The 13,498-nt window shown below is 41.5% G+C and overlaps 1 protein-coding gene across 1 annotated transcript in view; it reads right to left on the bottom strand.

The window, feature by feature from the left end:
* The window catches only part of VPS51 (VPS51 subunit of GARP complex), a gene marked incomplete in the record, with an annotated part of 371,967 nt that overhangs the window by 118,736 nt on the left and 239,733 nt on the right, over nt 1-13,498 (bottom strand). Inside the window, 1 exon segment of the mRNA XM_044075814.1 lies at nt 605-823. Coding sequence (XP_043931749.1) covers nt 605-823 — 219 coding nt within the window.

Genomic DNA, 13,498 nt, shown 5'->3' with positions numbered 1-13,498 from the left:
CTTTCAAGTTTTCTACATTCTCCAGCACAACGGAAGGTAGCCATGCAACTCCAGAGTCTACCTTGGCAGTGACATACACCCTAGCAACAGATCTTCAAGAAATACATTTTGAAGATAAAAATGTAATAAATAGTCTTGCTTGACTAGGATTCTAGTCTTTCCATTTTTCCATCTGAAGTTTTCTTTCATACCATCTCTACAAAGAAACACTACCAATACTATATATGCCCTTTCATTCTGTACCACTACCATCACCACCACTGTTGGGCAGCACACAATGACCAGACTGATGGTACTCAGTAACACCTGAATTCACTTGCAGCATCTCCTTTATCAAGTTATGAAGCACTGTGCAACAGTCATCACTAACCATCCTGCTTGAATTCAGCAGTGTTCTGTTTCAAGCTCCTCAAAATCCTAGACAGCAGTGCCATGTTGAAACCCTTGACATCAGTCACTTAAAACTCATGTACTGTCGAAGGCTATGATTTAAGAAATTTCCAGTCACCTACCATTCACCAAATGTTCAGTTTTATTCTGTATGGTTAACTTTTCAAGTTGTAGAAATACACACTATAACAGCTGAAAGTTTATAGGCTCTTACCTGCACATCAATAGATGTTGTGTCTTCCACAACGCGCTTCATGACAGCTCTGACATTTCGTGGTTCAATTGTGTTGATCCAGTCCCTTGTTTCTACACTCTTTCGCAACATCTGAGAGATGATAAGTCCCTGTACTTTCACATAGTGATTCAAAAGCTTCTGTGCTGCCTCTCGTGCATCAGCACACAGAGCAGTGACTGGTGTCACAGGGGAGTGATCCTAAAAGAAACAAACGTATGTAAGTTTATAAACACCACTGGGCCAATGGCATATTCATTCATCTGATTGCTTTTCTTTGTATAAGAAATAACAGATACAACTTTTACTGTATTAACTGTTCCACAACAGGACCCTCCGTGATGGGTCCCTGGTTGGGTTCACTTTCTTTATGGATTAGTGTTTGACAAAGTACAATGCTTAAGGACATTTGTCTTCCCATATGAATGCATGATGTGATGTAATGCACCAATTAGCATAGGCATAAGCATTCCCAAGCCTGACTGTCCTTGCAAATCATGACATAACGAACATTTAAAAATTCACACACATTAAAGAAGTAATTAAAACTATATAATGTACTTATTTAGATGGAGAAGCAACACCCATCCATAGATGGATGCAGGAAGGGCATTCCTGACTCATCAAGAAGGGTCCTCAGATTATAACAGATACATTCTTACTGCATCAGTTGACACATGAGGAGACACTCCTTGAAGGGTCTTTGATTGGGTTGAATCCTCATCAGTAACTACCACAGAGGAAGGAGTTAGACAGTGGCACAAATAAAGAGTTCAGATAACTGAATATTTATTTGTCAATACAGCCAACTCCAGAGTTGCATTGGATACTATAGTACTTGACAAATGTCTGCACCACAGACCAAGTGGCTGCAGAAATTACTGAACCAAGCACTGGGAGCAGTCATTCCTTTAATAGAGTGATCTCTGATCACAGCACTACACAGCAGATGGCTATTTGACAGCAGAATAACATGCATTTGGCAACTGACTTGGGAAACATCTTCTTGGCAAATGTGAGCCTTTTTATCCCTTGTGGAAAGGAGATTCACTAATGGTCTGTGTGTTCCTAAATTCATGTAGCCACTTCAGGTAATGCATTAGCTGTTGATGCACATCCAAGGTGTGAAGGACCATTGCTCCTCTGGTTTCTACTATTATGAAGAAAAGTGGAAGATGGCTAGATTGGTTCAACAACAAGTCTGAAACCACACTTTGAAAGAAATGTGGGTTAATATTGAGAGACACCTAGTGTTTGCGAAGAGCAGGCATTTTTTTCAATTTATATGACTATATGCAATCAGGTCTGACAATCCACTTTTCATTTCTATCACAGTCTATGAACATAATGTCTACGCAGTAAACAGATATAAAAGCTTTCTCTCTGTATTCTCATTGCATACTCAACATATCATACAACTGAACATTTATCAGCACGGAATCATTTATAACATTATACCCCATTACAATGTCTCACTGTTAGTAATCACTGCTTGTGTGACCTTAGCCAATGAGAGACCACCTCAGGTGGTACAAGTACATCCACTTAGAGCCCTTTCAGGGATCAACCATTAGCTGTACCCAGTTAAGCATTTAATATATACCTAATCAAACTCAATGAATTCAAATTCTATAATAAAATGAACACAGTTTATTATTTATTTTACATTTGTTTACTGGGATAGTCCAACTGGGCTAGTAGCCCATTTTCAGCAGAGGCTCGGGGAGAAAGGTTCCAAAGATAGTTACATACATAGTAGATATATTATACAAGCAAGATATAAACATTTACAAGGTAGATATGAATATTTAAAACTCATAATAAAATGAAACATGGCAACATTAGATAATAAAATATCAATATAGTTAAAACATTACAATCAATTATATACACATATAATATAACATAATACTAGGAACAAATCCTTTACTATATGGCAACCTGGTAGTACATTGGGAAGTGAAATGAGAAAGAGGAGTTTAGCTATGTGCAGAGCCAGTTATTAAGGAGGTGTTGTCTAAGCAGTTACTTAAACATGAAGTTGGTGGGAGTAGTGAGTATGTATTGTGGGATTGAGTTCCAGGTTTTTGCAATGTAATTAGCAAATACAGAGTCACCAAATGAGTTGTAAGATTTGTGTGTTTGTAGAAGTAGTTTGTTGGATGTTCGGAGTGTACGTGATGTGTGGTAGGGTTGGGCAAGATTTATTAGTGATGGACAGGCATCTGGTTGAAAAATTATGTTATGAGCAATTGTCAGTTGATTAGGTGTTAGAAGATGTGGCAGCTCTAGCCAATGAAGACTTTTAAGGGCAGTGCAGTGGTGGACTCTGAGGGAGGTTAGCAGCAAAACGAGCAATTTTGTGGTAGCAAGTCTCTAGTTTGGAAAGGTCAGATTTTCTAAGGTTGGCAAAAATGGGGGATGCATAAAAAGTGTGGACAGAATGTATGTTCTGACAAAGGCCATTTTTGAGTGAGGGTTGAGGAAGGATCTGGCTCTATATAGGCAGCCAAGTTTTATATGTGCTTTCTTGACTGTTAAGGCAATGCGTTTGTCAAATCTTAATAAGCTATGTATTGTGACTTCTAGAAGTTTAGCGTTATCTGTTGGTTCTATTTTGGTGCCATTGGAGGAGAGGATATATAGTGAGGAAGAGGGATCAGTGGATTTATTATGTGTGAATAACATAAGCTTTGTTTTGTTGGGGTTTAGTATGAGTTGGTTCTCTTTGAGATGTAGTTCTACATCTGAGAGGGCTTGTTGGGTTTTGAACTGTAGTTCTGGATAGGAGGGGGCTGCACAAATGACTGTAGAGTCATCATCATATTGTACTACGGTAGCATGAGGGGTAGCGGAGTTAAGTTTAATAGTAAAGATGGAGAAGAGTAAGGGGCCAAGTATTGAGCCTCGTGGGGCAGTAACAGGTAGAGGAGGAGATAAGTCATCAGCACATTTAACAGCTTACTGCCGATTAGATAGGTAGCTGTGGAACCAAGACAGTACTGAAGAAAAAGATGTGTAAAGAATCAAGTACTTGTAGTAGTATTTGGTGTGAAACAGTGTCAAAGGCTTTAGACATGTCTAAGAATATAGAAGAAACAAGGGTATTGTTGTTTTTGTGGCTGTTGATGGTATTTGTGAAACTTAAGAGAGCTGTGGTAGTACTATGTTTTGGTCTAAAGCCGTGCTGTGTATTGGGGAGTCGGTTGTTTTTGAGTAGGTAAAAGAAATTGGGAGTGAATACACTTTTCCAATATTTTGCTAAGAGGGGAAAGTACAGCAACTGGTATGTAGTTGGTTATATCTGTGGAGAGTTCTCCTTTGTGCAGGGGAATGATATGAGAGACTTTCCAGAGTAATGGTAAGTATTGCTCAGTGATAGATCGATTGATAATGATGGATATTGGGTAGGAAATGGAATCAGCTCCTGGTTTAAGAAAATCATTTGGGAGTTGATCAGCAGCAAGAGTAGTAGGTTTGAATTTAAGGAGGAGTTTTTTTATGTCATTAGTCTAGATGGGTTTAAATGAGAAGGTGGGGGAGTGGGAATCAAGAGCAGTGAGTATAGTTAGAGGGAAGTGGTTACTGATATTTAGTAAGGTATGGATGGAGTTGATGAAATGTGTGCTGAATTGGATGGCTACTAAAGTGTTGCTATTTGCTATTGAAGGGGGGTGGTGGAGGTTTGGCTAGGGGATAGTAGTAGTAGTTTGATGGCCTGCCAGAATTTCCTTGGGTTATTTTTATATTTTTGTTGTACTAGAGTGTAGTACAATTTTTTGTCATTGCGGATTATATTTTTGGCAAGATTTCTTAGTTGACGATAGTACTGCAAGGACAGGGTTTTAGTGGATTTGTAGCTTAGCCATGCTTTATCTCTTTGTTTCATGATGTTACTAGTTTCTTTGGTTAACCAAGGAGTAGGAGTGCTTTTACAACAGATAATTCTGATAGGGGCTAGTAAGTTTAGGATACCAAGAAATGAGTTATTAAAGTATACAATGGCTTCATCTAGAGGAAGGTGCCATAAGGGGGTCCAGTTGTGGTGTTTAAGGAGGGAATTAAAGATATCAGCAGAAAACTTTTTTTTTTTATATACAAATTGCACTTTTGATTGAGTTAGTTTTTTGCCTGATTAGGTAGGTGGGAGAATGGTCACTAAGCACATCTGGGAGGCAACTGGCTTTGGTACAGAGATCTGGGCGGTTAGAAAGAATCCAGTCTAGTACTGAATGTTTGTTATTATGCTTGTCAACTCGTGTGGGGGTAGTGATTAATTGGGAGAAGCCAAATAGGTTCACAAAGTTAGTTAGAATAGTAGAGGTGCATGAGGTTCAGTCTAAATTAAAGTCACCTAAGATTAATGTTTCTTGATTAAAGTTAGAGGAGGCCCAGCCAAGTATTTTTTAAATGTTATGGCAATTTTTAACTGGGGCTAAGTATATGGCAATAATAAGAATGGATTTATTTTTGTTGATGTATAGATGAGAAACTATGATGTCAGAGTCAGTGATCACAGGAGCAGATATGTCTAGATGCTGGAGGGTAAGTTTTTTTTCTGTAAAGAATGGCTAGGCCACCACCACGTCTGATCTTTCTGTCTAATCTATGGATGCTACATCCTGGAGGCAGAAACTCATTGATATTGCTGTGGTCTTTTAACCAAGTTTCAGTAATTATAGCAATGTCTGGGGAGTACAGTGAGAGTGTAGCTTGGAATTCTGGAATTTTGTTAAGAATGGTTCTAAGATTAATATATAGGGTTAGTAGGTCAGAAGTGGAGTGAGTAAGTGGAGAGGTGATAGCTGTGGCAGGGTTAGCTGACTGGAAGGAGATTATGCAATTTTGTTCAGGGCCAGGGTTAGGATACATGTCTCGACAACGATTAAGTAAAAATAGCTTGGGCAAGTATATGCGTATGCTTTTATTGGAAGAATGGGAATATTTGTAGGGTAGGTGAGTAGATTTCTGTGTGGAGGGGTATTTTAAAGTGAAATAGTGGAAGTAGGTGAAATGAAATAGTTGTGAGGATATACAGATAGGAGAATTCAGATAAGATTGTGAAGTGTGATGAGTCAATGTGGGAGAGTATACATTGGAGATGGAGAGCTGATGACAGGTGGTAGAGCAGCAAAAGGATACGAGTAGTAGGGTAAGCAGAGTTAAGACAGATATAATTGTGTTGTGAAGTTAAGGTGAGAGTACTGTGCAATATAAAGTTGAGAGTAGGTGTATGATATGTTGTGGGAGGAGAACGATCTGGGAGGGAATTGTTGGAAGAGTGTCAAAGATTTGAAAGGTGAGTGGAATATGAGTGGGATGATAACAGAAGTTGACTTATGATGGGTTAGAGTATATGTGATGAAGGAAAAAGTATTTGGGAGATAGGGGGGAGGGGTGTGGCTACAGAGAGTATAAATGTACATCACGTACATCACAGTTAATAACAGCTTCATAAAAGATCCTTATTTTATAAGATTCTTACTTTTTGAAAAACTCATATACTTACAATCTCTTTCCTGTCAACAGCAACCTTTTTTCACTAAAGAAAGAGTAGGAAGAGTGTGTAATGAAGTCTTAATGAGACATGAACTGCGCATGTAACTGTGTCCAAAAAATGGGGTATTAAATGACAGATGGGCATTCGACCAGAATGGAATGGTCTGGTCGCACACCACACTTGAATGGTGGATGTGTTAATTAGCTAAGGTTGGAAAGGATGTACCTTAATAAGTACAGGCCACCTGAAATGAAATTTTTCAGGTCAAAGTCCCCACTTTAACAATCATCAACGTTTCTATTGCAAATACTGTATTTAAGCATTTTTAAATACATCATCTTCTTTTTCTTATTATTTGTCTTTTTTACCAGGAAAGTCCAACTGGGAAGGCTCACTTTCAGTGGAGGCTCAGGGAGAAAAGCTCTAGTAAATGACATTTATATTTACAATTTCACTATATATAATAAACAACGGTAAAACTTGCAGCAACAGAAGTAACAATTCTAGAAGCCCATTTCAGATAAAAAAAAAAAATCTTTGACAGCCACTCAGCAGAAAGTAATCTCAGTTTACCGTGTTCAGAAGTATACTGTATCACAGACAAATGTGGCTTCTTCATGAGCAATTATAATTTCATATTGGACTTACATACTTTTGAACTTTCATCATTTAATGAAGAAGGTTAGTAAGAATAAATCTGTCAAGTCATTACACAAACATCAATAATGCAAACTAAAAATAGTATCTAAACATTATACAAAGCTTAACAAGGAATGAAATTCAACACATGCATCATACTTCACCACCAAATCATCCCTCTCACCTCACTAAGCGTCTGGAGGATTTGCTAGGGTGTAAGAAAGAAAAAGAAGTTATGTACTCACCATAACGTTCCATGTTTGTTGTCCATCTCACCCTTCGTTCTTACTGGATGGGTTCGGAGCCAATCCTCAGCTCCAACTCGGTTGAATATACTAGCTCGAAGTCTCTGACTTGGCTCGTGGCAGGATAGGTATCCCAACATCCAGTGGTGTAATTCCCCAGATCTTGTTTGCTGCCAATCATAACAATGTGCCGAAATTAATAATGCGACATCAAGAATAGAAATAACAAGGAAATTCAAAGGAGCTCGTTTACTAAAGAAGAGAAATTTCTCATCTAGGTCCTCTAGGAGTCCTTGGTTGGGGGAAGGTGGGAGGGTCGTAAGAATGAAGGGTGAGATGGACAACAAACATGGAAAGTTATGGTGAGTACATAACTTCTTTATATTATGTTGTCCTATCTCGCCCTCATTCTTACTGGAAGGGACAGCATCACTAGCACCATTTCCCTGGGTGGCTCACAGGAGTATACTTTTGAGCACAGTGGAACCAAAGGAAGCCCTGTCCCTGGAGGCCAAATCAACTTTGTAATGAGTAATGAATGTATGAGGACTTGCCCAGGTAGCAGCGGCACAAATATTGTCCACTGACAATCTGGCTAGGTAAGCAGAGGATGTTGCTAAGGCTCTGGTCGAGTGGCCTCTAACTTTGAATGGTAATTTCCTTCCTGTTAGTTGAGGTGTATATAAAGGTAATGCAATTTGAGAGCCAATTTGAAAGTGTAACTTTTGAAACTGGCATGCCCTTTTTAGCTTCAGAAAAGGAGATGAACAATTGATCTGTTTTCCTGAAATCTTTAGTTCTATGCAGATAAAACCTAAGTTGTCTATGCGCATCTAATTGGTGAAGTTTGTAATCTGCCTTGTTGCTGTGATTGGGAAAAAGACTGGGAGCTCAATAGATTGATTTAGATTGGTTTGGGAACTAACTTTTGGCACGAAGAATGGATTAGTTCATAAAGATACTCTGTCCTTATGGAAAATCAAATATGGTGGCTTGATTGATAGAGCTTGCAACTCCGAAACTCTTCTTGCAGATGTAATGGCTACTAGAACAGTTTTCCAAGACAGGAATTTGAGATCACAAGATGATGAGGGCTCGAAAGGAGGTAATGTTAGATGAGTCAGAAGAAAATTCAAATCCCATGGTGAGAGAGGTTATTTTATGGGAGGCCTCAATAAACAAGTTCCTTTTAAAAATGCTTTACACAATTTGTGTTACATCAGATTAGGAGTATATTCACCAATGTGGAAATGAGAAATTGCAGCTAGTTGGACTTTTATTGTAGCTGCAGTGGAGCCTTGCTGGAAAAGCTCCGCAAGAAATTCCAAAACTGAACCAATTGCGGCAGAAAAGGGATCAATGTTTCTTGCTTGTGTCCAGTAGGAGAACCTCTTCCATTTCTGGTAGAAGCCTTGTGAGAGGATACCAAAATGTGTTTTACCGCTGGTGTAAAGTCCTGAAGCCTGACTAAGTTTGGAAGTAGGGCAGCCATGCTGTCAAATTGAGGGTTTGAAGAGCAGGATGGAGAGTTCCTGACATATAAGTCAGAAGGTCTGGAACTGGGTCCAGAACCCACGGTTTCCTGTAGGTGAAGCCAGAGAAATGGGAACTAAATCTGATGAGGCCAGTAAGGGGCAATGAGAATCAGCCTGCTTCCCAAGGATTTTGCTTTCTGAATTACTTTGGGTATGGGGAGGGAATGCGTACAGAAGTCCCGAGGGCCAATCATGAACAAATGCGTCTCTCTGTGTCTCCCCCCAGAGGGGGAATTAGGACAAAGTATCTGCTGCATTTGGTATTCATGGCAGTGGCAAACAGATCACAGCAAGGCTGGCCCCATTTTCGGAAAACTCTCCTCCACTATGTTTTGGTTTAGAGACCACTCATGAGACATTAATATCGCCCTGCTGAGATTGTAGGCTATCACGTTGGACTTCCCCGGGATGTGCACTGCTACTAGAAAATGTTGGAAAGAGATTGCCCACTGACATACTCTCAGCGCCTCTCGACAAAGGGGATATGATCTTGTTCCTCCTTGTTTATTTAAGTACCAGACTACTGACATGTTGTCTGACTGGATTGTAATCGGTCCTAGTGGAAGAGAGTCCTGGAGTGCTTGCAACACTAGAAGCACTGCTCATCTCTAGAACACGGTTGTGCAAATGAGCCTTGTGTTCTTGCCATGTGCCTTGGACTGTCCTTCCCAGATAATGCCCCACCCCCATCTGGGAAGCATCTGTGGTCACCGTAGCTACAGGGTGTTGTGGCACAAAAGGTCGTCCGATGGTCATATGGTCAGACTGAAGCCACCACAGGAAATCTCTCTTGCATGATTCCATAATTCTGACTTGGTGAGATATGGGAAGTTCTTGAAACGACCACTGAACAAATAGGAGCCATTGAAGAATTCTTATATGCATTCTGGCTAGGGGAACTAAGGTGATCATAGAAGCCATGGTTCCTAGGAATGTCAAAACCATCTTTCCCTACACTTTGTTTCTAGGTAGAAGGTTGGCTGTTTGTTGTCTGAGAAGAGAAACCCTGTCAGGAGGCAGTCGTGCCATCATGGAGACGGTGTCAAGATCTGTGCCTATGAATGTAATATGCTGACAGGGCAACAAGGCAGATTTTTGTAAATTGACTGTAATCCCTAACTGAGAACAAGTTTGAAGAGTGGTGTTTCTCACCTGCTGAAATAGATGCTTGGTGGTGGCAGTTAGGAGTCAGTCGTCTAGGTACGGAAACACTTGGAATCTCAGACGTCTCAAGTGAGCCGTGACTACTGCCATGCATTTTTTTAACACTCTGGGTGCTGTAGTGAGACCAAAGGGCGGAGCTCAAAACTGATAATGACTGGCTCCCAGCCAGAAGCATAAGTGACTCCTTGATGCTCTTGTCTATTTTTATGTGGTAGGATGCATCTTGGAAGTCTACTGAGCACATCCAGTCGTCTTTCCCTAAAATGAGAAGAATTGACTGCAGTATCACCATTTGGAACTTGAACTTCTTCATGGATTCGTTTAATTTTGCTGAGATCCAATATGGGTCTCCAGTCCCCTGTTCTTTTTGGCACTAAAAAGAATACTGAGTAAGTTTGGAATCCTATTTGGTCTGCGGGGACTTTATGGATGACTCTTTTGTGTAGCAACTTTTGAATTTCTGCAGTTGCTTGTTCCCTTTGAATGGGTGGAACATGTGGGATTGTTCTGATCTGTGGGACAGGATGGCAAAAAGGAATGGAATAGCCTCTGGATATTATACTTTGTACCCACTTGTTTCTTGTGATGTCTTGCCAGACTTCTGAGTACAAAGATAAACGCCCCCAACTGCCTCCAGAGTAGAGTAGACGGGCCTCCTTTCAGGAGCGCTGGTAGGATTGGCTGCGAAAGGAATCACTGTCACCCTGGTTTTGTGGACCCCCCCTGCCTCTAGGACAGAGTCTACCATTATTGCCTCCTCCTCTGCCCCTGGGGAAGGGTTCACCTCATGCAGCTTGAAAAACTCCCTGGGATCTTTTAAACCACATTTTCCACTCTTCTGACCTTTAGGGTAAGGTCTTGAAGGTATGGAATAACGTACTCCAACGGCAGAGAGAGTTTTCCCTTCTTGCTCGCATCTGGTGAGTGTGTCCTTGACGTTTGGTCCAAAAAGTGAGGAACCATCAAAAGGGGCACTAGTAAAGGTAGACTTGAAAGGCTATGCAAAGTTGCACAAGTGCATCCAGGAGTGCCTCCTAAGGGAAACTCTGAACCAGCTGCCCTACTCACTCCATCCACTGCATAGGATATCAAGTCTCATGGAGGAGGTAACGATGGAATTTAAGATCGATCGCTGAGAGGTGACCTTTTCTGACACCCCCGCAGCCAATGAACCCTGGAGAGCACCTTCTAACTCCTTCAGGATTATCTCTTTGTAGTCTCAAAGTGTGTAAGGTAGCTCAGTGATCTAAGGGTAAAAGTCACTGATGAAAAAACACGCTTCCCGTATCTATCCATTGTGTGGGAGTCCTTGTTCAGTGGAAGGATAGATGAGGATGTTTCAGAAAGTTCCTTCTTGGTGGCTGCTGACACCACCATAGCATCTACAGGAACACCTTTCGTCAAAAATTCCTTTTCCGAAGGGGCCAACAAGAACTTATTTGGCCTCCAAGGGACTGGTTCCATAGTGTCTGGTGACTCCCACACCTTTCCACTAGCCAACTCCAACAGCTCGTCGAAAGGCAGAGACACCCAGGAGGCTGAAGATTGAGATCCAAAAGCCTTCAGGTACACTGACTCCTCATCAGAAGGGTTGATGGTTTTCCAGCTGCCTCTCAGTTTCAGGATCTCTAGGATATCTGTACAGGAGATATCTTCAGAGGACGACCATGGGGACCCTTCTGACTCCTTGAGGTCAGTGTCAGAGGTGACGGACTCGTCAGGGGAGTCTATATGCTTCCTCTTGCATGTTCTCTTTTGAGGAGCCTCCTCAAAAGGATATTTTGGGGAGGACTCGGAAGAGTGGGGTTCGCCCAATGGGACTCCCTGAGGCTCTGAATCTCTGCTGTCCTGTTAATGGGGTGGTGCCGAGTCAGAAGCTGGTGCCGTGAGGGGAAGAATACCACTATCCTTGTGTAGAGCTGTAGGTTGGGACAGCACACTCCTCATCAGCTTGAAGGCAGATCCCCCAGGCTCCAAGAACACCTCCAGTTCACAGGAAACAGAGGGAATCCCCAGCACCACGGAGATCAGCTCCGAGGCTGATGGAGCAGCCAAGCTCAGCTGAGCCAACACTCAGAGGTAAACTCAGAACTGAAGAAACTCGGATCCGATCCCCCCCCGGAGCCGACCAGAGAATGTCGGCTCTTAAGACACCCCAGACAGCACTGAGAATGTCGGAGCAGGAACCATTTCGGAAATCTCCTGAAGGGGGTCTCGGAACTGAAGAATCTACAGCAAGCGGTACCTGGTATTCTGGCTCCGAAGATCCAACTTGGCTTGGAGGAGGATTCGTCACGCATGTAATAGTCTTGGATGATCTGAAACCGGTTGGGTCGGAGCCGAAAACAATTTAGCCAATGCAGGCGACCTCAAAAGTCTTCGCACTACCCTGTATATGTCATCATCCGATAAGATCCTAGAGGACCTGGTGGAGAGGGTTGGTGAGAGATCTCTCCAATATGGGAGAACTCAAGGTAAGGGTGACCGGTAACAGTTTAGTGCAACGGCTCAGAAAAACAGTCCCTTTCGGCTCCGAAAGCCATGGAGCCAAAGGATTAGATTTGCCCAAATCTATGATCTCTCTCAGTTCTGAGGACTGAGGAGACAAAGAAGCCGATGGATCCAAAGTCTTACCAATTTTTGAGATGGCTCTGAATAAGACGAAGAAGCAAGAGATGGTCATTTTGTAGTCTTGCCACGTTTTGAAGAAGGGGCCCTATTTGAAGAAGAAGAGCTCTGTAGAGCTTCATCAATGGAAGGTTTCAGAAGCCCTTTGAGAATCACTTTGTTCTTTCTTTCCTGTAAAACATGGAAGCTGAAGGAATGACAGAACGTGGAAGTCTCCTGGAGGTGAATGGTCCCCAAACAATAAACACAGATATTATGCCCATCGGTGATGGACATCTTCTGAGAACATTTCTGGCACTTTTTAAACCCTGAAAGCTTGGGTTCCTTCTCTCTACTTTGCTTTGACATTTTAAGAAGGAAACAACAATAGCATATCAACAAAAAATAAAACCTTAATCACACCTCTATAAGAAAAAGTTACACACACACTATTTAAATTTGAGATAGACACTATAATAGACAGCACGTCTATTAAGCAAAAGGGAACAAAGGAAACAGCTCTGCCCTCTAAGTTAAATGGGCACTAGGCCCTCTAACTCAAATGGACCTAGTAGAGCAACAACAATAGAGACACAGGACAGGTAATTAGCTCTTTAACTAAAACAAGCTAATCTACGCAGAAAGGGAAGTACACACTAACTAACTATTCTACAGGAACTACTACCTACATCACTACAAATACTGACGGGAAGGATATAAAGGGCTTTTCGACTAACTACCGCTAATAAGCAACCACACAGTAGTAAGATTAAATAGCACGCGTAACTGCAGCTTACAGTTAACTACAGGATAACAACAACCTAAACAACTAATAAGCAATATTAAGGCTTACTATATAGAAAAAATGTAAGTTTTAGAAGAACTTAGCCACGGCCAAGGATAGAACATCCGAACTTGTAAAGTGGCAAATGAGACCTGGAGAATTATACCACTGCATGATGGGATAACTATCCTGCCAAGAGCCAAGTCAGAGACTTCAAGCTACTGTATTCAGCCGAATCGGAGCAGAGGAGTGGCTCCGAACCCATCCAGACAAAATGAAGGCGAGATAGGACAACATAACATCTGTGTTATCTCTAGATTCACTCTTTCCAAAAGCTGTAGAGCAACTATTGCTGTTTTCTCGGAAATTCCTTAATGGTCGTGTTGTTTACCTCAACTATAC

Source organism: Protopterus annectens, chromosome 6.part1, assembly GCF_019279795.1.
Source record: "Protopterus annectens isolate FY-2018-M chromosome 6.part1, PAN1.0, whole genome shotgun sequence".
Lineage (NCBI taxonomy): Eukaryota > Metazoa > Chordata > Ceratodontiformes > Protopteridae > Protopterus > Protopterus annectens.
This window is presented reverse-complemented; position numbering and strand designations above follow the sequence as displayed.